This window comes from Gobius niger (genome assembly GCF_951799975.1).
Source record: "Gobius niger genome assembly, chromosome: 15".
NCBI classification, from domain to species: Eukaryota; Metazoa; Chordata; class Actinopteri; order Gobiiformes; family Gobiidae; genus Gobius; species Gobius niger.
This window is the reverse complement of record NC_136866.1, coordinates 25712897-25738722: the sequence shown is the minus strand read 5'-3', so window position 1 is coordinate 25738722 and position 25826 is coordinate 25712897. Positions and strand designations below refer to the sequence as shown.

General features: G+C 40.6%; 2 protein-coding genes across 3 annotated transcripts in view; both read right to left on the bottom strand.

Annotated features, from left to right (window-relative positions):
* Positions 1-15704, bottom strand: part of ppp2r5cb (protein phosphatase 2, regulatory subunit B', gamma b) — a 33900-nt gene extending 18196 nt beyond the window's left edge. Inside the window, exons 1-3 of one of the 2 annotated variants that reach the window (XM_079572743.1) lie at positions 15592-15704; positions 14073-14132; positions 12006-12168 (exon numbers count right to left, since the gene is read on the bottom strand). In XM_079572743.1, the coding sequence (XP_079428869.1) occupies positions 12006-12168; positions 14073-14132; positions 15592-15618 (250 nt within the window). In that variant the 5' untranslated portion in view covers positions 15619-15704. Of the gene's footprint in view, positions 1-7284; positions 7438-12005; positions 12169-14072; positions 14133-15591 lie in introns of those variants that run through there. The other variant, XM_079572744.1, reaches the window with a different exon arrangement.
* Positions 15705-16477: 773 nt separating this feature from the next.
* Positions 16478-25265, bottom strand: LOC306975228 (heat shock protein HSP 90-alpha). The gene is made up of 11 exons (XM_079572711.1): positions 25066-25265; positions 23417-23575; positions 22007-22373; positions 21677-21810; positions 21195-21518; positions 20464-20629; positions 20188-20378; positions 19936-20083; positions 19594-19862; positions 18226-18559; positions 16478-16852 (listed from the first exon to the last, which is right to left on the bottom strand). The coding sequence occupies exons 2-11, from the start codon at positions 23573-23575 to the stop codon at positions 16743-16745; spliced, it is 2202 nt and encodes a 733-aa protein (XP_079428837.1). The 5' UTR covers positions 25066-25265; the 3' UTR covers positions 16478-16742.
* Positions 25266-25826: the final 561 nt, after the last annotated feature.

The window sequence follows — 25826 nt, the reverse complement described above, 5'->3', positions numbered from 1 at the left end:
CACTTTATTTATAGTGCACTGTTATAAACAAGTACTTAAGTAATGATCTATGCAGCCATAGAGGAAGAAACAACCAGAGTGAATAGGATTAAGAAAAGCTGTGTGAATGAAGTAAATGAATACACGTCTGTTTGACACCTGTGTGATACGTCTCCTTTAAATTCCACCTCTACAAAAAAAAAAATCAATGCGGTTTCAACACAATCTTTTATAACTAGAAAAGTATTTGATAACAATTCCACCAGCGTTGTACATTTATTCTTTCAAGATGGAGCCCTGAGTCTGGGCACAAGATGAAGTAAAAACGTATCTACAGAATGTGCCTCCTGCAGCAAACGCAGCCACACCTGCGCTAACAGCAAACAGACAGTGATTTTTGATTTGCGCTTTGCTTCATTACTGTGCAAAAATGCAAATTAAAAAAATCACTGCCGCTGAGCCAATGTTCCCCGAGCTCCACCATCAACGCCCAGCAGCTGCCTCACATAAATCACAAAATATGCTTCCACGTTCTACAATTTGCTTTCTTCTCCCTTTAAAGGAATAGTTTTGGACAATTTAGGCGTTTTTCAACTTATAACATGGAGGAGGACCACCACCTCGTGACATCAGCAGGTGGACACGGCAACTCCAACTCCACCATATTTTGACATGGCTAAAAGCTGAAGAGAGGAAACATGGGCCTTGGAAACTGTTGATCTATTTCATGGCATTCACTTGGAGGTCGTAACCATGGCGACACACTCAATTCAACAACGTTCTGCTAGTATTTTTTTTATTCCATTCATCCATCCAAAGCCTTAAAAACCATCGTTATCCATGTGTGCGGCGTCCGGGACCGGTTTGAATGAAGCGTTCTGTCCTTAAACAAATGAATGGAGAAGTCAGGCCCCGAGAAGAAGTATGGCGAGGTGCGACGCGTGTTCTCCGACCCACAAAAAGGAGAAATGCTACTGAATATGAATATGCATTTAGCTCAGAGGACGCTTTTCCATGCTAATTTGGATCTAAAATAAAATCTCAAAATGCTTGCACACATGTTACAGATGATTCTAAATGTGGCTGAAGCAAAACACTAACGGCTATAGGAAAAAATACAGTGCAGAAAGGTTTTCCCGTCTAGCCGGCTTGCCATGTGTGTGCATATTTCCTATGGCAGTATCATTTAACACACAGAAATCTTCCTTTGTCTCCTCCAAACACTAAACCAGGAGCTGTTACTGTCACAGAACTGGCAGAACTGATGATTAAAAGGCCTCGGGACGATTATTGAGACTGACTTAAGTTGGCTTGTTGCACGGTATGGCTATGCTAGTTCCTCTAACCTGAAGTTGTGGGCGCCGGTACTTCCTGTCTGTATTCTTTTCCTATAGAGATTATCTCAGACCTGCCGGAACAATGATCATATTTTCTAAAGATTACGTGGTGTGTGTTCAAATCTTGATGTAGGATGTGACGAGTTCAGACGAGACACCTGTGATCATAAAGGATTGATAGCTTATCTTTGAAGCTAAAGGCTAACATGCTATAAAAATATATACAGATAGAAAAATCAAAGTAGGACAAGATGGTTTATATGCAGATTAGTTTACATAGAGTTCGGGAATGTGACGTCAGATCGCTAAGCATTATGGGATTAGCAGCAATTGTAAACTAATGGAGATTTTAGAAGTTAAAATACTGGAGTTATTGTTCACATTAAAACACTTGGACACCACAGTGAGTTAGATGTATTTACCAGCAGTAACTCAGCAGCTAACGGAGCTGTTCCACGGCTATTTTCTCCACTTTATAAACTGTTTTTAGCTAATGTTAGTCAATGGAAATGTATGCTAACAGCTGCAAAGATGGCCGATCTCCATGGTAAATGTAGACTTTCCCCTTTCTCTATTGGAGGCACCATTTAAAAACTTATAATGCATGAAATTAATGTTAGCCTTTAGCTTCAAGACAAACTCACTGATCCTTATAAACCTAGACGTCTCCTCCATGGAAACATTTACACTGTCCAGCAACTCGTTAACCGGCAGGAAGTGATCATCTACCAGGAACTCACTGTCCACCACAGAAACTATAGGAAATATGATAATTCATGATTCATCTTAATGGAAATTAATACGGACAGGAAGTACTAGCGCCCACAACTTCAGCTCACAGGAACTAGCGTAGCCACATTGTGCAACAAGCCAAATCACACAGCTGTACGTGTCGCTAAGCAAAGTTAATCTGAATCAATCAATCAGATCAACCGTTTGGTATAGCCCAATATCACAACAGGATTTGCCTCACAGGACTGCACAAAGATTAAAACAATGAAACAAAACAGTTCATGTAAATGAAGTATCCAGGCGATCATAAAGTCCATATAAGTGTCGGCAGCAGGTGGTGACGAGCCGTATGGGCGTCTGAGGTCCTTAGACTCAAAAACCCAGAGGGAGAAAAAAGAAACCTCAGGGAGAAACACAGAGGGAGAGATCCAATCCCATGGACAGACAAACAGACCCAGGGCCAATGGGAGTCACTCAGCAGACGGGCCTTGAATCTGAAGGTATTTAAGAGGGACTTTCACATCGAAGCAGGTTCTTTCTGATGAGAATTGGTCAAAAAAGAAAAGGCCAGACTTTTATTTCACTTCGTAAACTGAGCTTTGTGTCACAATGGCGCTTGCTGAGAAAGTCACATGAAAACTATAAAAATAATAAGAAGCGTTAAGCGTACGTTTGAGGACGGAGACAATATAAATCAGTCATTGGAGAAAACACAGAAATAGCTGTGCCCTGGCACGAGGTCAGGGACTCCTGGATTAAATCTAATTGACTTAAGGCTTTTGTCAGCAGGATTGGATACGGAGACTAACAACAGCCACTAAAATAAAGCTCAACCATTTAGGAAACAAGCTAATTTAAGTAAGCATTTCTATTGGGGTTCGATTTGTATTTACTGATCAAATAAAGCTATCGACTAATCCTGAAGTGCAGATCTCCATGACCAGGTTCCTAAATGCACATAATTCCTGTATTAGTTGATCAGTTTCTGTAACATTTGGATGCACTAGTGGCTATTCGTAGCTTTAACTCTTTTCTCAGAATCGTTCAGCCCTCGCTCTACTCTAGACCTTTTGTTCATATTAGCGATCTGTCGATATAAAGTGCCCCGTCGGCCTCTATTTGCTGACGGCGGTGCAATCTACGCGTCAGTGTTGTCCTGCCATTAGGGATGTGACGTTTCCATGGCGACTGAAGCAAAGAGGTCGAACTTTGGACTGAGGGGAGAGAGATGGTAATAAAAGGATGCAAGGACGCCGCCGCTAACGCGAGAAAGAACATGTCTCCCAGCACAACCGCGGATCCGCAATCACAGAAAGATTTAATCAACCTTCGGAGAAAAGATTTGTCATGGTCCAAGCTCATCCCTGACTTTCCAGGCACATTCCTAATGTCATGGTTCTTCGCAGGGATTTGTTTAGGGGCCCGCTTTCCAACTTTTTTTTTAGACTCAAGCGAAATGGTGCAGCTGTTTCTTATCCACCACGGTCTGGAAACACAATATTCCGCAGTAGCCAAACGGACTCCTCTTCAGATCTGCAACCAGATTTGACGAGGAGAACAAAGCTGGGAGGATTGTTTCGAATCCATGTTTTCATTGTCTCGTATTTTTTATTCAAAAGAAGAAGTTGAAATAGCATATTCTGACTCTACAATGCCCGTCCTTTAGTTTAAGTGATTAAATGGCCCAGACTCTTAATTTGTTTAAGTCTTTGTTTGGCCTCAACACAAGCTGAGCAGGTTTCATGGTATTATTATTTCATGTTTGGTAACTGTTTTCATTAATTGCACCTTATGCTTGTTGTACAGCCGTTTTTTGCAGCCGTTTTTAAATGTGCTATACAAACATTGCATAAATTCACCGTTCTGTAACAAGCAGCAACAATGCCAAAACACCTGGAGGAACTCAGAGACATGGCGAGAACATGCGCCTACGCAAATTCATCAACTTCTTTATCGACTGATCCCGATTTTATCTTTTCAAATTAAAAACAAATCTAGCAGCTCATTGAACAAAGACAAGATGCGCCTTTGTTTTATAGCAGGGATAGGCAAGTTTTCTTAACGGAGGGCCAATTTTTTTCATTGTAAAAAGACCGAGGGCCAAAGTAAAGCACTACACTGGAAAATGGCCATCTTAAATGAGATAAATGACTTAAAATTGCTTTAATAAAAGGTTCTTTGTGTTGAATTTGAGTCTGTTTGGACTAATCTAAGATAAAGATAAAGATACAAATGCTGATGCCAATGGAACTAGCATTTTGAAATCAGACAAATGAACTTTTACTTTTAAAAAGATCTGTTTTTCACTAGAGAGAATAATGACTTGTTCCATTGGTGATAAGATGATCTAAGACCAGACCAAATCTACTCGTACTTTAGATTGAATCTCTTAATTCAAGTAGGTTTCTGTCATTTCTTCCTTAAAACTATTATTATTTTTCCAGTGCACTTTCTACAAATGCCAGAGTTGTACATAATATGACCTAATTGGGTGTACTAACAGTATTTCTCCCATTTAACCCTAAAAATGTTAAAGTACTTTCTGATTTGTGTCAAAATGTTTCTCAAAATCATCTTGAGGGCCAGAGGTTCTGTGCTGGAGGGCCGGATCTGGCCCCCGGGCCTGACGTTGCCTACCCCTGTTTTATAGAGTGCACTTCAGTATCAAAAGTAGGTGCTATTGCCAAAGAACTGCCTGTAGACTTGACAATCATAAAGTTCCATAACGACCACGACCAGAATACTCGATTGTCCAAATCAATCCAGAATCTTCTCGAATGGATCACTTCAGGTTCTGCCATCTTTGTTGTGAGGCGAACATGATGCACAATGACACAAATCAGAAAGTACTTTAACATTTTTAGGGTTAAGTGGGAGAAATACTGTTAATACACTCAATTAGGTCATATTATGTACAATTCTGGCATTTGTAGAAAGTGCACTGGAAAAATAATAATAATCTAAAGCATGAGTAGATTTGGTCTGGTCTTAGATCAGATAAAACATCTTATCACCAATGGAACAAGTCATTATTCTCTTAATTCAGATTATATTGTATCATTTCAAGTGAAAAACAAATCTTTTTAAAGTAAAAGTTCATTTGTCTGATTTCAAAGTGGGTTTTATGCTTGTTCCATTGGCATGGAATTAACACATGGATATTTTGAGAGTTCGTCGCCTGAAAAGTTCGAGACCTAATCCTTAGTAAAAGATAAAATAATTGAACACGAAACTCCTCAAGTGTCCAGAGGCTGCTCCAGTTACACAACAGCACTAGGGTTTCTGCACAGCCCTAAAATATTAAGAGCTGCGAGACGACGGACTTCACAGACTTCTCTCTGGGGAGGACAGTGACCTTTACTCATCTGAAGCCCCCAGCGAGGACAGGTCCCCCCCCCCCCCCCCCAATGCATCGAGCAAACAGACCAGCAGCCTCCAGGTAAATGGCTCATTAGTAAGACGCTTTTCTGACAAGATTCATTTCTGCGTGCTACATTTTTAAACACGTCCAGGCGCGATGAGCTAAAAGAGAATTCTGAATCAGCAAACCATAACAAATCCACTGCCATTTTTTAACCACCTTTTGCTTCCAACTCGACAGCCTTTTCTCCCGAAACAAAACAAAAAACAAAAACGGGCTCACACTTCCCATCGCACATCTGCAAAATCCTTCCTGGCCGACGTACAAACAATTAGCCTCTTCCTCATGCAAGAATGTGCCAAGGTAAACATGAAGTGGCTTGTAGCAGGGTTTAGGGAAACAAAAATCCCTTTTATTATGGTACCACTAGCAGACTGCATGAGAAGAGGCAAAGATTGAAGAATGAGAATCACATTATCCAAACACTTAAAGGGATATTTCAGGATTTTTGACATAGGGCCTCATTTCCTTGAGTGTTGTTGATTTCTGGAGATTTTTTTTGTTTTGTTTTTAATTCATGCAGTCCTTAAATTTGAAGAGTTTAGTGGTGCCTGGCTAGTGCTAGGCTAGTGCATGTCTATGGTAACTAGTAGCATGCATTATAAACCTCTTCAAAATCATGGGATCGTCTTCCAAACGTTGCCATATCTGATAGAAAGCTCCTCCACGAGTAGTAAACAAACTACTGTAGATCCGGTGACCGAGCAGATAACTCCGCCGCGGCGTAGCTACAACCAGGAAGCTGATGCTGCTCAAATATAACTTCCTTTAAATGCAAAATGGTCAAATTAAAAAAAATATTCAGTCAACACAGACATTAATATGGGTAGTCTGGTGTTATAAGTGATTCGCCTCAGGTGCACTGTGCTTGGGCCAGACTGTTTTTAATGCAGGCTACTAGTTACCATAGACATGCGCTAGCCTAGCACCACTAAACTCTTCAAATATAAGGACTGCATGAATTTAAAAAGAAAAAAAATCTCCAGAAATCAACAACACTCAGGAAATAACAAGGAAATGAGGCCCTATGTCAAACATCCTGAAATATCCCTTTAAACTACAGATAAACTGCCATATAACCCAATATATAATCAATGCTAAGATAAACTCAGTCTGGCCTGCACATGATGTGGCAATAATCACATAAATTACTCATATTTTTTAGCTGTAGTGCAATGATTTTAGTGATGATCTCTGCTCGAAAACGCAAATATGATAAATATTCCATCAATGTTCACTGTGGTACTTACCGAAACAAGATTCACGATTTAGTTTAGCTAGCAACAGCCAGGCAAAGCTTTCACCAAAAAAACCCACAAAGGTTGAATTAAACATGAATTTAATGAATTTCATACAACGCAACAAGCTTTTAACCAGAGACCCGACATGACGCGGCAAAGCTCTTATCAGGAAAACACCAAAGGAGCACTGAGAAAAACGCCAACATAAACACGTCCCGTCTATTTCCTAGTTTCTAGCTGTAATGCAAAGGTTGTGCCTGACATACACAGCTGGGGAAGGGGGTAACCTTTCACCTGGTAATGCAAAAATCGGCAAATACGCTATCAACTCTTGCAGCGGGACTTCTCAAAATACAGTTTCTCAAAACAAATAACACATGTAGTCACTCATTTGTTGCCGCTGTATCGTGTAATGAACAGTTACAGAGGAGGAAAAGCCCTGCAATCACCATCAGCGCCAAAACAAACATGGCTTTGCAAAAGGGTTTAGCAAAGACTTAAAGGCACTGATTTCCTCATTCCTCGCTAGAATACAGCTATTATTTCAGACATCGGCAGAAGGGACGAGCCTCACCTCTGAAATGCACCAGCTCCCCGGCTTGAAACGGCCCGTTGGAGTTGTTTTCCAAAACCATTTTAGCGTGAGTGCATACGGTCGTCAAAGGAAGCGGCAGCAGGAAGGCGGACGGGGGGGAAAGTGGGGAAACTACGGACTGCAGAGCACCACCATTTTAACAGCAACTCTCCGAGCGAGGAAATGCACCTCTCCTCGGCGGCTGGAGGGAGAGCGAGGCAGCCGGTGACGTCGGCGGGGCTGTGCGGCGGCGCGATAGGTCGGCTCGGGTCACGTGAGCCCGGCTGTCAGACTGTATAAACACGAGGGGAGAGAGGGAGAGAGGGGAGGGGAGGGGCGAGTGTATCTGTCAGGAGCTAACTAGAGCGGTTAGTTACTTAAGCCCGTCTGTTAACTGTGTTGACTAACGCGGGGACAGAGCCAGGGAAACGCAGCCCTGCTTCCCTCGCAGACAGCGGGGGATTAAAGGGAGTTCTGGGTAAAGCCGTAAAGGGCTAAGCAAACTGTCGAGTCATAGATACAGTAGATAGATAGAAGGTAACAGTGCAAAGGCTGCAGTAGTAGTAGTAGTAGTAGTAGTAGTAGTAGTAGTAGTAGTAGTAGTAGTATTAGGAGGAGGACAGGTCAGAATTCACAATAACATTCCATTTTTTCCTGGTTTATGGTTAATATCTCTGTGACAAATGAGTCTGTCAGGGTTTTTATACAGGTGGCATTAAGGCTGGGCGATACTGGCAAAAGAGCAGAAAAAAAGATTCCCTCATTTTTTTTACCCATATTTTTAAAACAATTCTTTCATTTTTTCCTTCAATTTTTTTCTGCCCCCCCACCAATTTCTAATATTTTCCCCCAATATTTGTATTGTATTTTACCTCACTTGTTACGGCCATTTTAAAAAAGATCCTCTCTTTTCCCCCATTGTTTCCCAATATTTTTCCACTTCATTGTTTTAATCTTTGTTTATTTCTTTTTGACAATTCTTTAAATTTGCCGCATTTTTCTTTTCATTTTTCTATTTTTGGTTTGTTTTCCATTTCCCCCCCCATTTTTTTTTATTAATATGTTTCCCTATTTCATGAAACTGATTAATTTGTTTTATAGATGCTTTTTTTTTTATTGCTGTTTTTTATTCTATTATAAATGACACATTTCAGGTTAAACATTTTGTTCTTTCCTGCTATGTCAAAGTTTAATAAACCTAAACGTATGACACGTGGAGATGAACTTGAAACGGTACATTTGCATATCAATTAAGCAGATGGTTTCTCGCCAGTATTTTTTCACCATTTGCTGCATTTTGGGGGCCAAATTTTCTTTTTTCTTATTTAAATCAGGTATTATTACGACGGTATCGATTCAAATCGGGGGAAAAAAAAAGAAAATCCGCCCTACGTTGGTTGAAACACAGTGTAGGGGCGAAATCGCAGCATGGGGAAGAAGTTCACAGTGTAGGGGGCTGATTGCTGATTCATTAATAAACCGATTCATCATGACACGCCTACTCTGCACACATCCTTCAGAGGAGTGAAGGAAGATGCTGATAATCGAAAGGAAATTGGACACAACAGCCAAAATGTTGCAGCCCAAACGTGCAGACGATTGCATTTCTGATGAACTTAAAGCAGTACTAAGTAACTTGTTTACCTTAATACATCCTTTTTGTAGTCCATAATCCAATAATGGGATGATTGGGGGAGTCTTTCTGTCTCTGGCCAGAAAACCACACTTGCTAACAGTCTAAGAGGCAAAGCTAACTGCGGGCTAGTTCCACTTAAACAGTATTTACGGCCAAGTTTGAGTGAAAAAAATAATCTCCATTGTGTAATTGGATGAACAATATTCCTCTGTCCCTTTGTCTTTTCTGTCAGTCTAGTATTTACTCTCACGGACAATTAACGAGCAAGAAAACGCAACTTGCTACGACACCTGCAGTGGCGCTTATGGCCTCTAGCGGCTTGAGTTACTTACTCCTGCTTTAAGCTGTAAAAATACAGTAATGTCATAATTTTACAAGAAATTTAGATCTAATGCCAGTTTTTATCCAATTTGACTGTGAGACGGGGGATGCGTGGAGCTTGTTTCTGTAGGGAAAGGTTAACTCGCTGTTTCGAAGGTGATGCATCCAACAAAGCAATGTGGGAATGCAACAATTCAAGGCCGGCAAAATGGAGTGTCTGAGGGTGGCTTTGGGGCTTTAATGTGGGCATATTAAAATTATTTTTAGCACCTTTTTAATGCCCTATGGAACTTTTGCATTGTTTTTTTCTTATTAAAATAGCTAGAAGTGTGTCAAAAGTGCAAGACTCCTAAGCCAGGACCAAAACAAAGTCAAACTGGAACAAGATTAAGTAAACTATGCTGCCACGTTTTCTCAGTTTTTTTGTGATTTACTGTTGTTTCTTGTCATAAAGATCATTTGTTGATATACTGTACAGCCCTAGTTACAGCTTAAAGTATTAATAAACCATCACCTTTTGTCAGTATTTGTGCTGTTTGACAGAAAACACACTGAACTTTGACCCAGTTCTAGTTTCACATGGGCTGCTCAGCTTTTTAGACGAGTGAATGCAACCTGGACACAAAGCTCTAATTATCCTACTGCATACGAACCAACTTGTATATTGTGACCTGGCATTATCTATAGCTGGCTGGTGTGTCTGCAGGCAGCCCCGCGGACATGTGCTGAACCGGGAGGAGGTGAACACGCTTGGAATGAAAACACGCAGCCTGTTTGGACAAGACCCAACGATAACACGCACTGGGGAAACGCCAGGCGAAACGTTAGCCAAGCTTTAGGAAAACAAACTGAAGGAGAACGGCCTGTTTTTGTCACTGTGAGAATGAACACTGTTGATTATTAACACCATGGAATTAATAACTTCGGCAATAACAAGTTCTATTTTTTCTTTCTAGGACAGCAACAATTTATCGGATTACTCGGGATTAATCGATAATTGTAAACAAAAGCAACATGATGTCATCTGGAGGCTACAGATTCTAAAACATGACATTTCAATGTGACGATTAATGATGTAAAAGATTGAAAGATTAATCGATAATCAGTAGGTGCAGCCCCAAACCCAGAGGTTGGTTCAATCCAAGCTCTGACTAGTGCAGGTCACTTCTCATTATTGCAGGCCGCATCTAGACAAAATTGACTTTTTAGGGACAGTTTAAAGGGATATTTCAGGATTTTTGACATAGGGCCTCCTTTTCTAGTAATCCAGAGTGTTGTTGATTTCTGGAGATTTTTTTTTTATCAATGCCGTTCTTATATTTGAAGAGTTTAGTGGTGCTAGGCTAGTGCATGTCTATGGTAACTAGTAGCCTCAGTCTGACCCGAGCACAGTGCACCCGAAGCAAATCACTTCTAACACCAGACTACCCATATAAATGTCTGTTGACTGAATAATGTTTGAAATATAACCATTTTGCATTTAAAATAACTCATATTTGAGCAGCATCAGCTTCCTGGTTGTAGCCACGCAGAGGTGGAGTGATCTGCTCGGTTACAGGACCTACAGTAGTTTACCTGCGGCCGGTGTTACTACACATGGAATTCACAAAGGAGCTTTCTACAAATCAGATATGGCAACGTCATGATTTTGAAGAGGTTTTTAATGCAGGCTACTAGTTACCATAGACATGCACTAGCCTAGCACTAGCCTAGCATCAGTAAACTCTTCAAATGTAAAAAAAATATATGTATATCTCCAGAAATCAACAACATTCTGGATAACTAGGAAATTAGGCCCTATGTGAAAAATCCAGAAATATCCCTTTAAGTGTTATGGCTCGTCATAAGGATACAGATTTGCAGAAATGACTTAAATGTATAGCGCCTTTCAGACAGAACCATAAAAAGTTCCACCAATCCAGCTTGAGATCAACAAAGGTGCGGTTAGACACCTGCCCTACACATCTAGTTATGATCAATTATTTCATTCACAAATACAGCTTCCTCCGCATCAGCGACAAAACCATATTAAATGCTGTCATAAATGTGGATAATATTTCAGCCGATTTATTCGCAGCAGCCGCAGAAGGAGCTCAGTCTTTGTTCATCTGTCCACAGTATCGTCCTGGACACAAGGAGCGTGGAATTAAAGCTTTATCTGTGGATTACCACTAAATTTAGATGCCTGGGATAAGTCCATGCCGTGTACGTCCTCTGACCGTTACCGCGAGTTGCGTAACGCCGTGTTCAGATTAGATTTAAAATGAATGAAGCGCAGCCGGATGTCCACAGAGCGCCGGGACAAACCGCAGTTTAAGGTGATTATAGTGAGCGAGTCTCCACTTTTCTGTGTGTCAGGTTGGAAGAATGTGCCCTTCACAAATATTATCTTCAAACTTATCTGCACGCTTGTCTATGCAAGATCATCTACGCCACAGGTTTGCACTGAATGTGTCAACAACAGTGGTCTTGGTCAACCCGACTTATGAACTAACCTTATACCTAAATATTTATGGAAGCTTTAGGGTAGGTTTGAGTTCTCTTTAGGAAAATATATATGCACAACAAGCATCATGCCATAAATTCTGTGCAAAATGATTCAGTAATTCAATGAAAACCCACCAAAAATAAAAAGTTCGAGCCTTTCTTCTCAATTTGTTCACGGTCAACGTTTTGTACCGCAGTTTTCGCATTTTTATATCTTCTTCGTATCACAAAAAATGAGCTGTAAACCGCTACAAGACTGGCCCAGGGCAGTCATTACCTTTGAACGCGGGCAGTTTCTGGAGCTCCCTGCTGTTGCACAGACTGAAGCGCGAGGAGCTTTGCCTTTTGTCCTTTTTGACCGGAGTCTGGGACCCGGGCTGCTTCCCCTTCAGCAGCTGAGTGGTTGGAGGGACATTGTTGTTCGTCTTCCTGTTGGAGCCCTGTGCACAGAGGAGCAAAACCTGTATTAATTGCCGGCACAGCGGTCAGAACAATACATTTTCCAGCACAAAGGCTCCTACACAAATCATTACAGAACAATAAAGTTGATGTGGATTTCTATTTCAAGCAGATACAGTAGTTTATACATCATTTATTTGTGTATTAAAAGGTCCTATATCATGCAAAGTCGACTTTTTGAGCTTTTAACCATGTTGTTAGGTTAATTCCTCATCAAAAACAACCCCAGAGTGGTTTCTGATTTATTTCACGCAGTTCTCAGCAATACGAAAGCACCGAAAGTTGTGAAGAAGGAGCTCTTTCTATCCTACTCTGGACAGCGGTTCTTGTTTCTTTCCTAACGATAATGTCATGGAGAAAAGCGCGTTTGGCTGCGAGAGGTGCAGGACTTTATTCAACTTTCCTAAAGAAGAGGCCTCTCGCTAGAAGTTGGAATTTCTTTCCGAGATTCGGCGACTATCAGCCAAAATAGTGTTTTTCTGTGACTGTTTCTGATGGATGTTTGGTGAACCTTTCGCCAGAATCAACGTGGATTAACTTTTATAATCAATGCGAGTCTCACAATAAAAACACCCTATGGAGCGGACAAGACAGAGCGGTGAGTCAATCAAAACGTGCGTTAGCATGTGTGTTAGCCATTTATGAAGCTGTATTGCAGATGTCAACTCCTTCTAACTGCATTGTGAAGTAACTCCACTTTTGCTGTGGTATTTATATTTCTACTACTGTTGAAGTTGTACGAGCGGGACGAGGGGGCGGAGTTAACTGAATCCAAGCGCTTTGTCTTTCAGGTTTGAAAAATACCTCCAGAAAACACTTGTGTATCACAAAAATTAGTACTCCATAGTGGCAGTGGTACAATATATCATATATCATATAAATGCCTATACTTTACTTTGGAATGGCTAAAATAGCATGATACAGATCCTTTAAAGGGTTCTAATAGTAAAATGTTGTGGTAGATATAATGCATCCAGTTGTTAAAGTTCCTTTTCTTTAAAAACGAAGAATCTGATGTAACCCTACAGTAAATTTAGCCCTGGGTTATCAACCCGCCGCATGAGTCAGGGCAGAGAAACCGCAGCAGTGCCATTAATGTGCCCACTCAGTCTCGCTCAAGCTTTTCTCCGGCCAATCAAAACATCCTCCACTCAGCCGTTATGAAACTTTCCGCCGCAGGTAGACGGAAAAACAACTCAGACCACAGGCGTCAGCGGAGTGATATAATAAGAATATTTAAAATACAGATCAGAATTATTCAAAATCATTTATCAGCGGCCACAGTTGGTGGGATTCGTGTTCCGGTACAGCACATCATGCTCACAATCTAAAACAATATGAGATTTGCGGATGAAAATTGGGTGTATAATCTTTCCAAACAAGGGGATAAAGTTGTGGACCTCGACAGGTGCCCCTGGGAAAGTGATACTGCCACACTGTAGTGGTTTACTGTGGAGTCAATTCTCATTTTGAGCAGCTTTTAAAGCAAAATGAGGACATCTACATGCACTTTAATCTCCCACAAAGATAATACTTTATTATTGCTATCAAGACAGTCCCAAAAATGTTGAGAAAAAATGTGCTTTGTGTGTCAAAAATAAAACTAGGAGATGACAACATGCAGGACTGGACTTTAAGAAAAAATTATGACAGACAGAAAGCCGAACAGTATATTTAGAAACTCGTGATAAATGATTAGCCCTCATGCACTGCGGGCAATGCATCTGGGCATGGGCTATAAACACCAAAATATTCTCCGCAAGCACAGACCGCGGAGCCCTCTATTAAACTATCTTGCACTTGGAAACACTGATACGTCACTGGCATGTTGGACTTTGAAGCGCGATCTAAGCCGTGTCACACAAGTTGTCCTGGGCCGGCCTACCTCGTGCTCTGAATTCTCCTGCCCTCCGCTCTTACTCCCTTTACCAGTCTTGGGTGACTCCTGCAAGAAAGAGAGACACCGTGACGTTAGCGGTAAGAGGGCTTAGCACAACAGAACTAAATATAGCCCCCACTACTGTTCTGCCACTAGGCTAAGAGATAAACAAGTTTGGAAAAAGTGATCGATTCTGACTAGAATTACAGTTAGACATGCAAATCCATTATAGAGAAATTCTACAGTTACCATGGAGATCCGCCATCTTGCAGCTGTTAGCATACATTTCCATTGACTAACATGAGCTAAAAACTGTATAAAAAGTGGAGAAAACAGCTATGGAATAATGCTGAGTTACTGCTGGTAAATACATCTAACACACTGTGACTCCAGTATTTTAACTTTTAAAATCTCCATTAGTTGACAATTGCGGCTAATCCCTTAATGCTTAGCGATACTACTTCCGGGTCCGCAGATGTGCGAGAAACTACAAGAAAGTCTTTAATACCACAATCAATATTTCTGAGACTCAACGGAGAGTTGCTGAACGTACTTATTTATCAGGCCCATTAGCAAAAAATGATGTACCTACTGCTATAAAGTAATATTTACCAAAATCAGTACATCCGGGTTAGCGGCTACACTAACCCCGGAAGTAGTGACTTTAGTAAATATTACTAATGAGTCTGAGAAATAAGAAATAAGTGGGTTCAGTAACTCTCCGTTAAGTTTCAGAAATATTGCGCATTGTTTTTAAGAGTTTTTAAATGTTTTTTTTCCTCGTATATTTGCCGGTCCGCTAGTACCCGGAAGCGGAAGTCGTGGCGTCGCACTTAAACGTATTGTTTGTAAACGGTTTGGTAAAACATCGCAATATCTAAGACGGTTATCGAATATCGCATCTTTTTATATCGTGCAGAGGGAAGCTCTACAAATTAGCTTGTTGATCCTTCAAATTAGACAACGGTTAATCTAGCAGCCATCATAAATTTTACTTTATTTATTATTATAAAATCCTAATCAACAATCAATTAAATATTTGCAAAATACACATTTGGACATTCATTGCAAGCATTTTGTATTGCAATATTACAATTTTATGATACACCACGATGCACTTTTATTTGCAAGATGACCCCATGTTTAGAAATCTCTGCTAGCAACCAGTTTGGCTAACGGGTCCCTTGCATATCAGAATCTCCCCAATTTAACGCTTTCATATCAATTAATGCATAGCAAAGTGTTTCATACTCGCATAAAAAATGCTGGCTTGGCAATCCCAATGAATACCGCGTTATAATATCGCCTGATTTATAAATACCCGTTCATAAAACAAGCAAAAAGCATCAGGGTAGGACAGAAGAAGCTAGCGGCTAATGGGATGAGACCCTGCACTAACGTTAGATGCAAACAAATCACTTCTGCTGCAAGGTTGTCTTACATCTTCATGCACAAAAAGAAATACATTGCAGTGCATTTTTTTCACCCGCTGCTGTGTCTTTTTTCGTTGGTAAATGCGACTCACCTTGTCTTTTTTCGTTTTGTTCGGCATTGTGGCACAAGTGTAGCCGCCCTTGCTCGCTCCTCTCTCGGATAGTCTTCACAGCCTGCTGCTGGTGACAACTCCGCGGGTTGCCAGATCTTGCGAGGAGAACATCAATCCAGGCGCGTGGAAATAATATAATATAAAATATTTTAAAAAAGAACATGAAGCATAGGTCTCGGTTTAGCAGTTCAGCCTTTTGGTGCTGTATTATTGAGCTGTTGATTTTTTTATTGAGGAAAAAAAAAAAGATAAAATGTTAACTTGTAGAATTTTCTCCATCCTAGTCGTGAAAATAGGCAAAGATTTTTACACTAAAACATTTAAGTAACTCGTTTTCAAGGCTCTCTCAAAATTGTGCCCGTTTAGAAATGTTTTGGCAAAATTCATTCATAAATACTATTATCTCGATGATAAAACTGATGGCTAAATTGTCATAGCAACGTGTATTTTATTATGGTTTATTTTTTGGTCTTAACATATTAACACAAATCAAAAATATTTAATGGCGAATCTTGCAAGCGTGATTTTCCAAACAAATAATCTCATCGTCGTGATTTACGTGGACCTGGCAACCCAAGGTCCGGGCGTCACTTCTGATTGGTCCGTGAAAGTCAGCTGACCAAGGGGCGCGTCTCATTCACAAGCGTAATTTCTGATCATTTCAAACCTTTCCAATTCATTTACAAAGAATTTAAAATCAGTAATCCAACCAGTTGCCCTTTCAATGAAGGCTAAATTAAACTTTTTATTGATATCTAATCAGTTAATCATGTTTTACAGCAATACTTTGATAAGGAAAATCATTAAAAATAATGACACACACCTTGCATAACATACCATTAGTCTTTATTCTTGTCTTAACAGTATTTAATTATTTACAGTTTGTTCACAAATAAGTTCTGAATGTCAATAAATATATAAAAAAAAAAACTCAAATACAAAAGTGACAAAACAATGTTCAAGTGGAATGTGTACATATGATTCATTTTGAAGGAACTTGCAATAAGAACTTTTGGTCAAAAATATTTAAACGAGGGACATTCCCGGCTCATGTATTTTTTTTTACAACATTAAACTTGACATTTTACAAAGAACTACATATTTTTTGTTCTGGAAATGAACAGTTGATTTTAGTCGACCTCCTCCATTCGGGACGCGTCATCGTCTCCCTCCAGCGGCGGCATGTCCTCGGCGGGCGCTGTTGTAACTTCGTCAGGTGATATGTCGTCTTCGTCAATACCTTAACGGAGAGTTGGAAAACGGTTTTAGTGAAGATGTCTTTAGCTTTAATACTTTTGTCAGGCCTTACAGTAGTATTCTGTGTTTAATAACTTGACAAAACGTGCTCTGCTGGCAAAGGTCGGAATGGGAAGTGCTGAAAGTAAGACTGAGTATATACAGCAGTATAGAACACTGTTGCCAGGTGGTTTTCACCTGAGAAAATACTTTTGTGATTTTCATTATGATGGTTTATCTGAGTCCTGGGTCTCTGAGCTTCAGCTTTGTCTGTGACATCTTTGATGGCCTGGGTGTTTTCCTAATCCAAAACACACTTTTTCCTACAGGCACATGTTCGGGTGATTTTCAACCAGAAATAGTGATAGAAGGTAGGGGAGGGTTAGTGTATTTAATCAGGCAATCTTGTTCCCTTTCAAGGTTGACATTCAGGGCTGCCACATTTAATTTGTGACTTCAGCTACAGCTTTGCTCCTGTCGCAGAGTTCGGTGTCTCTGGCCTCACAGTAAGTGAGTAACACATAGTTATTTTAGTCAGCTGCTCATTTATACCCATTCAAATCAAAATATGGCAGATTTTGTTTCTCTCTCCTGTGGCTGTTTGTGCCAAGGACACTGAGCCTGAACCAGAGAAGTCGCACATATCCCAGGAATGGGTGGATGATATGTTCCATTTTAGGATTAGGATTTTTTTGTTCCCAAATTCCTAATTTTCCAGTAATTTTTGAGCATTTTTATATGGTCCTCATGATGCTTTTCTTTCATTGTATTAGACATGACACAGTTTAATATAAAAAGAACACGACTCAAATGTGTTATGAATCAATAGATTTGGATGAAAAGTACTTTTTATCGCGTGGATTATCCCCGGTAAAAAAAAAAAAAATCACACAGCGTTAGTGATGGTGTTATAAATTTGAGCGAAAGTGTTCTACGGTTAAGCAAATGTAATGACAGATGCTTCGTACTCAAAGCAATTTAAGAGCTGAAATGATCATTTGTCTTGGTAATTTTTTTCACTCTTGCCAAGTCCATTACTTTTTGTGAACACAGCCCTATGTGCAGCCCCTAAGTCAAATATTATTTTATTGCCACTGTCGCTGGAATGACAGAAAAAGTGTGATATTTAAAAGCTGACAAGGCACAGTGGAAGCAAAAAAAAAATCTGCAGTGTGAACGTAATTCATATTTTTCATTAAATTGTGTTTGAAATTGAGCAGTATTACCATTTCCAAAGAAATGTAGGTTTAATGACTGTTGGAATCAAATGCTGATACTGGCCTTAATTTGAACACAATTAATTCAGATGCCCTGTGGAAACCCTGTCATGCCCTATCTGACAACGTCTTGACTGAACAAACAGTCGCTATCTCTCACCCAGGCCGAGCTTGATCATCCTGTAGATGCGGTTCGAATGTGTCTGTGGGTCGTCCAGTGTGAACCCGGAGGAGAGCAGCGCGGTCTCGAACAGCAGAATCACCAGGTCCTTCACGGACTTGTCGTTCTTGTCCGCCTCGGCCTTCTGTCGCAGCGTGCCCATGATGGGGTGGTCCGGGTTGATCTCCAGGTGCTTCTTGGCCGCCATGTAGCCCATGGTTGAGTTGTCCCTCAGCGCCTGGGCCTTCATGATCCTCTCCATGTTGGCCGTCCAGCCGTATGTGCTGGTGACTATGCAGCAGGGCGACGAGACCAGGCGGTTCGAGACAGTCACCTGCGAAAATGTACTCTTTAGTGGGAAGATCTTATACTGTAGAACAGGGGTAGGCAAGTTTTCTTGGCGGAGGGCCGATTTTCTTTATTGTAAATAGACCGAGGGCCGAAGCAACTGATTATTAGCCCAAAGTAAAAGCACAACACTGGAAAAAATTATCATCTTAAATGAGATGAATGACTTAAAATTGCTTGAATTAAAGCTCTTCTATGTTGGAATATGAATAAAACCCACTTGAAATCAGACAAATACTTGTTTTTCACGTGAAATGACACAAAATTGTCTGAATTGAGAGAATAACTACTACTAGAGGTTTTATCTTATCGAAAACCAGGCCAAATCTACTCAAACCTTAGATTTAATCTCTTAATTCAAGTAGATTTATGTCATATCTTTCTTAAAACGATTATTCTTTTTCCAGTGCACTTCCTTCAAATGCCAGTGTTGTACATAATAATGACCTAATTGGGTGTATTGACAGTATTTCTACCTTGTTTTCTCCCATTTAACTCTAATAATGTTAAAAGTACTCTCTGATTTCTCAAAATCATCTTGAGGGCCAGCGGTTCTGTGCTGGAGGGCCAGGTTTGGCCCCTGGGCCTGACGTTGCCTACCCCTGCTGTAGAACAACGTAGTGGAAACAGTGGCAGAAGTTTCTGAAATCTAAGTGGGATGTTGTGGGTTTACATAAAGGTCAATAGAAGTCCTAGTAGTTTATGTGGTGGAAATACTTAGTCACTACTGTATTAGCTGAAGTGATTGCATTTGAGGAAGTAATAAAACCAGCAGTGGGGTAGTAGTCACAGCCTCAGCGGCTGTAATAGACCCGCAATGTAGTGTTTTGACTACATCATTGTATTCAACATGATAGGCACGGTTTTGTATTATCAGGATGTCTTAAAACTTTTCTTGGAAATGTTTATGCTCAACTCCAAGACTCAAGAAATCTTCCTCCGTCTCCACTTCCACGACTTTTTATCTGGTCGGAATGGTTGTTGATCTTACTGAGTGCAAGTGTAATGTCCGAGACTCACCTTCTCCACCTTCTTCTCCAGGATGTCCTTCATGATTTTGCAGAGGTTCTCAAACTGAGCTTTCTTCTCCTCCATTTTCTTCTTCTCGTCATCGTCTTCGGGCAGCTCCAATCCCTCTTTAGTGACCGACACCAAGGTCTTCCCGTCGAACTCCTTCAGCTGCTGCACACAGTACTCATCGATGGGCTCGATCATGTAGATCACCTCCAGCCCGGCTTTACGGAGACGCTCCACAAAGGCGGAGTTGGCCACCTGGTCTTTGGTCTCGCCTGGAAATGAGACATACGTTTAAAGGATCGTTTCTGATATCAAAGTTGAATCAAAAACAAAGGTTAGTGGTACCTGTGATGTAGTAGATGTGCTTCTGGTTCTCCTTCATGCGCGTGACATAATCTTTGAGGGACACCACCTCGTCTCCAGAGGCCGATGTGTAGTAGCGCAGCAGCTCCGACAGCTTCTTTCTGTTCTGGGAATCCTCATGGATGCCAAGCTGAAACGAAGAGACAAAACAAGTTTCAACGTGCAAAATATGGATTCTTTGAGTTGTTATGTTGTCTCAAACCCAGCCACATAGGAAGAGTTTGTTTTCCTCACCTTGATGTTCTTGGAGAATTGCTCGTAGTACTTCTTGTAGTTGTCCGTGTCGTCCGCCAGTTCGCCGAACAGCTCCAGGCACTTCTTGACCAGGTTCTTGCGGATGACCTTCAGGATCTTGCTCTGCTGAAGCATCTCTCTGGAAATGTTCAGGGGCAGATCCTCGGAGTCTACCACGCCCTTGATGAAGTCTGGAAGTCAGAAGGACATTCGTATAAGATCCTTTCAGTCGTTTTCTGTATGGCGTGTGCTGGTGTTTGCGTCTTAGTTACTCACTGAGGTACTCTGGGATGAGCTCGTCGCAGTTGTCCATGATGAAGACCCTGCGCACGTACAGTTTGATGTTGTTCTTCTTCTTCTTGTTCTCGAACAGGTCGAATGGAGCGCGGCGAGGCACGAAGAGCAGAGCACGGAACTCCAGCTGACCCTCCACTGAGAAGTGCTGTGAGGAAATTCAATAAATTAGTCACATAAAGAACAGCATAATTTCCAAACATTACTGGAGAATTGCTGGCATCTTCTTAGTCCACTTTGTACACATTCTATCATTCCCCTTTTAGATAAATGACTTTCGATGTGCATCATCTCTCACTTTTACAGCCAGGTTGTAAATCTTACTGTATGACTTCTCTTGGCAAAGGAAGCAAACCTTGTAGATTAGACAAACAGAGGAGAAGGTTTTTGTATGGAACGATACCAGAGTGGATATTTTTAGTGTTTTTAGTTTGAATAAAAGGTCCATCTTGTCTACTGAATCAGCTAAATGGTTCAATAAGGGACTTTTCCTTGCAAAATCATCCCTCGATCTTTTGTCATTACTTTTTTCAGCGGAGGTCTACAACCCTTTTGAGACAAAGAGCCAATTCCTTCCGGCAAATACAACATGAGCATCTGTATTTAGTATGTTCACTGGTCACAGAGCAGCAAAGGTTTGGCCAAAGAGCTGCAATTGGCACCAGAAGGGAATGTTGGGATGCAGATGTCTGGTGTGTGTCTCCTCCCCTCACCTTGACGGCCAGGTGGTCCTCCCAGTCGTTGGTGAGGCTCTTGTAGAACTCGCCGTACTCCTCGTTGGTGATGTCGTCGGGGTTGCGCGTCCAAAGGGGCTTGGTCTTGTTCAGCTCCTCCTGGTCGATGTACTTCTCCTTGATCTTCTTCGTCTTCTTCTTGTCGCCCTTGTCGTGGTCGTGCTCGTCGTCCGAGCCCACGTCCTCGATCTCGGGCTTGTCCTCGTCCTTCTCCTCCTCCTCTTCGTCTTTGTCCTTGTCCTTTTCCTTCTCCTCTTCCTCGGCCTCGTCGTCGCTCACCTCCTTGTCGCGCTCTTTCTCCACCTACGACAAATCAAAAGAAGACATTCAGTATGCTCATTTATAATAATTTTCATGGTGCATGTTTGGTCCATCACATTAACATTAGTATATATGAATTTAGACTACATCTTTAATATTTTAAAGCTGTTTTTCTACTCTTCAACTGCAGCTGCACTTACAAAGAGTGTGATGGGATATCCAATGAACTGTGAGTGCTTCTTCACAATCTCCTTGACCCTCTTCTCCTCGATGTACTCCGTTTGGTCCTCTTTCAAGTGCAGGATGACCTTTGTGCCGCGTCCCATTGGCTCAGCTGCAGAATAAACCAGCAATGAAAAACACTTTAATGCAGCTTTTTTGTCGAATATACTGCAAAAAGGTCATGTCTACAAACTATACAGAACATATGAGTACTTTAGAACTTTAGCCTAGTTACTAAAGTCCAGTACGACAGAGCATATGTAAACCTAACCTCAAAATAAAAGATTTCTGGTGAGTGGTTCACTTACCGTTGTCATTCCTGACTGTGAAGGAGCCTCCAGCGGACGACTCCCACACATACTGCTCGTCATCGTTGTGCTTGGTGATGACCGTGACCTTCTCCGCCACGAGATACGCCGAGTAGAAGCCCACGCCGAACTGCCCGATCATGGAGATGTCGGCTCCGGCCTGCAGAGCCTCCATGAACGCCTTGGTGCCCGACTTGGCGATGGTGCCCAGGTTGTTGATGAGGTCGGCCTTGGTCATGCCGATGCCCGTGTCGATGAGGGTGAGCGTGCGCTCCTCTTTGTTCGGGATGATTTCGATTTTGAGGTCTTTGCCGTTGTCGAGCTTGGAAGGGTCCGTGAGGCTTTCATAGCGGATTTTGTCGAGAGCCTGAAGTATTCAACAAAGGAAAATGAGTTCAGTAATGGTTAGATTCAGGCAAGACAGTGGTGCTATGCCTGAACCCTCCTCAAATCAGTTCAAAACAAGCACAATAGGGAAATCCTCAACTAAAGTTATTTAGCAGTATTGTGATTTACTGCAGGCTACGTTGATTTATACATAATTAGCCATGTGCTCTGGAGTGCATCTTTTTATGAAGGCCAAACCCTGTTTTAGGTATTGTTAATTGCTTTTGTCAATTTCTTGCAAAAAACAAACAAATAAACATACAAAACACTACTAAATAAAATAAAATTAAAAAACACCTAAAAGGTTTGGATTTAAAGTTGTATGAAACTAATCAAATATGTACTCCCTTGTACATGGGTCATCTCTGAACTCATTATAAGATGATTTATGTGTATATGTATAAAATGGAGTGCGACACATTATCAATCTGACTTGTGGAGACATTGGCATGATTGACTTTTTAAAATGAAAGAAAGGACAACAATCCTAATCAGTATTAACTTTTATAGCCTGTCATCTGACTGGCTATTAAAGTTAATCCTGACTAGGAGTGTTGTCCTTTCTTTCATTTATATATTATCACACAGTCAGAGAAAACGTTGTGACATGTGTGTCATGACTTTTTAAAATGCCATCTTAATTGTTTACCTTGTCTTTTATTACATATTTAATGGACTACGAGTCCGGAATGAAGTTGAATTGAATTAATTAAAATACTGCCTGTAGCAGAAACCTGTGAGAAACCAGAGCCATTACTTTGATATTCTGATCATTAATGTGTGTGGTTTTTTTTTTTCACCTTTAAAAAGTTATTTCCTTATTTATTGTACTGTATATAAAGTATATAAAGATACCTATACTATTAGTTGTTTGAACATCACTCTGTTCTTTGAGTGCACATTTATCCTGACTATTTTTCACCCCCTGAGTTTTCTGGAGAGCTGATGCAACAAGTGAATTTCTCCACACAATGAAAGATAAGACGAGCATTTATTGATCTCATAAACGGTTCTCAGACTCACATCTGAAGAGTTGGAGATCAGCTCTCTGAGGAAGATCTCTTTGTTGGAGTAGAAGGTGTTGATGATCAAGGACATGAGCTGAGCGATCTCCGCCTGGAAGGCAAAGGTCTCAGCCTCGGGCTCCTCCTCCATGTGCTGGTCGTGAGTTGCCTCAGGCATCTACAGCAAACAGAAACAGAAAGTAACGAAACGTTGACGTTAACGGCTTGTAAGGAAATTAAGTTAGGTTGAGTTACTTTATTTGTACCCGTAGGTAAATTTGTCATGCAATTCTGAGAAATCTAGTCAAACATTAAAACACATTATACAATGAAAAACATCACATACATGTTTAAATATAAAGCTTTTAAGTTCAGATACTGACAGGATGTGCCTTTGCTAAAGATACAACTGAAATGTACGCCACTGGACAGTAACAAAGATAAAAAGCCATTTCAGGGGCGATTAGATCCCGACTTGTTCATCAAGGAAATGGCAGCTGGAACAAGGCTTTTCTGAAAACGGTTCGTATGGCTCATTGGCATTAAAAACCTACACCCAGAGGGAAGCAAACGAAACTCCCAATGCAAAGGATGCTCAGTGTCTTTTAGGATGCTTCGTGCCATCCTAATGGTCTATTATGCAGAAAGTTCGGACTGGTCTGAGGCTGATGACTTTACTTGACCAGTTGACCAGCTGATTCAGGGCGTTTTTGTTTCTAACAGTGGAGCTCCCATACCATGCGACCATGCAGAAAGTTCGCGTCGATGAATGCCTGATAAAAAAAAGTGTCATCACGGTTTTATCTACATGAATGAAGGACAGTTTCCGAAGACAATACAGACCTTTTGGTGACCATTTTTACAAACAACAGCACAGTTTTCATCAAAATTCAGTTTACAATCTATGTGTGTCTAAGTGTAAAACCTGACAATCATGTAAATTACATTTCAAACAACACACAAGTGTTATTCTTGTACTTGTATAGCAGCTCATAGTAGTCTAATAAATAAAAAATAAAAGCAAATTTAACTGGATGGTAGTTTATTCAAATTGCATCCTATTCCAAAATGGTTTACCCAAATCTGAAGTTTTACAAAATAAAAACACGTGGTGGAGAAAGGGCACCCCTCACAGGCTACTTCGGAGTAATACAAGTTTCTAGAAGATACCAATAGACAGCACAATCTAGCAGTTTCCATATGACACAGAGCAGAGCCCCACCTTTAGCCACAAGGATGGTAATATGAATCAAGTGTATCCATGTCACTGCAAAATAAAACTAGAAAGACCTCAATCTTTGGTGGTAAACAATATATTACGAATTATTGTAAGAAAAACACTTGCTTTTACAAAATCACTTCTTCAATTGAATCAAAACTACACAAAATAATCCTAAATATGCATTACTGTAATGTCACAAAATGGAATACGTGATGGCGTTAATCCTCTTAAGAAAGCTCCATAGGAAAATACAAATTAAAGCATTAAATGTATCCTTTCGAAGTAAGTAAGAATCAATCATCTACATTATTGTCGGGTCGTGTTATTTGCAATAAATCAACTTTCGTTTTAAACATTTTAGCTATATCACTTTAGCTAACAGTTAGGAATTTGCATGCATTCTTAACGTAATACCAGCTAGCATCGCTGTCAGTTCATTCATTTACCTTTCTCCTCGGTTGTAAGCAGCGGTATCAAAAGCGAAAAAAATGGGACGAGAAAAAAGTGATTATGTTTTATTCGGTGTTTTCTTTTCTCTTCTTTTGCTCCCGATAAGAAGCCGGTTCGTGGGTGATATCTCTGACAGTGCAAAAGCAACGTGGTGGAGCTTTTATACAGTGCGTGAATCCTCGGCTTCCAGAACCTTCGGGAATGTTCTGTACCGGCTGGAGCCCGCTGATTGGCCGACGCAGCTGTCACTCAAAGGGGATTTGTGTTTAAATGCATTAGAGGGGGGGCGGGATCGAAGGGAGGGGATCATGGCGTCTGTACGTCACATAGAAATATACGTCAATGTTCCAGAAACATGTAGAAATCTCTCTTAAAAAGTGAATCATTTATGTGGTCCAGGCAACAGCAAGAAAAAATGATGACTTGTGATCTCGTTTCCCATCATATTTTATTAAAAACATGTTTACATATCAAAAATGATCATTGTTACAAAAAGAGGAACTCATGATAATTTCAATGACAAAACAGTTCTATTGCCGTGTATGTGCTGAAACTGAAAGTAATTTTTATAATGATTGTTTATTTTTTACTGATATGATTTACCTTCAAATTATAATCAAATATAGCCTACTACTTGTATTACATTCTTGTTCTGTAAAACACTTTGGGTCGTGTACAAATTGTCCTACACTTTGGAAAATAACTCTTAAAAGTCTTCAGGTGAATTATGAGTTTATTGAGGAGGGGAAAAAAAAAA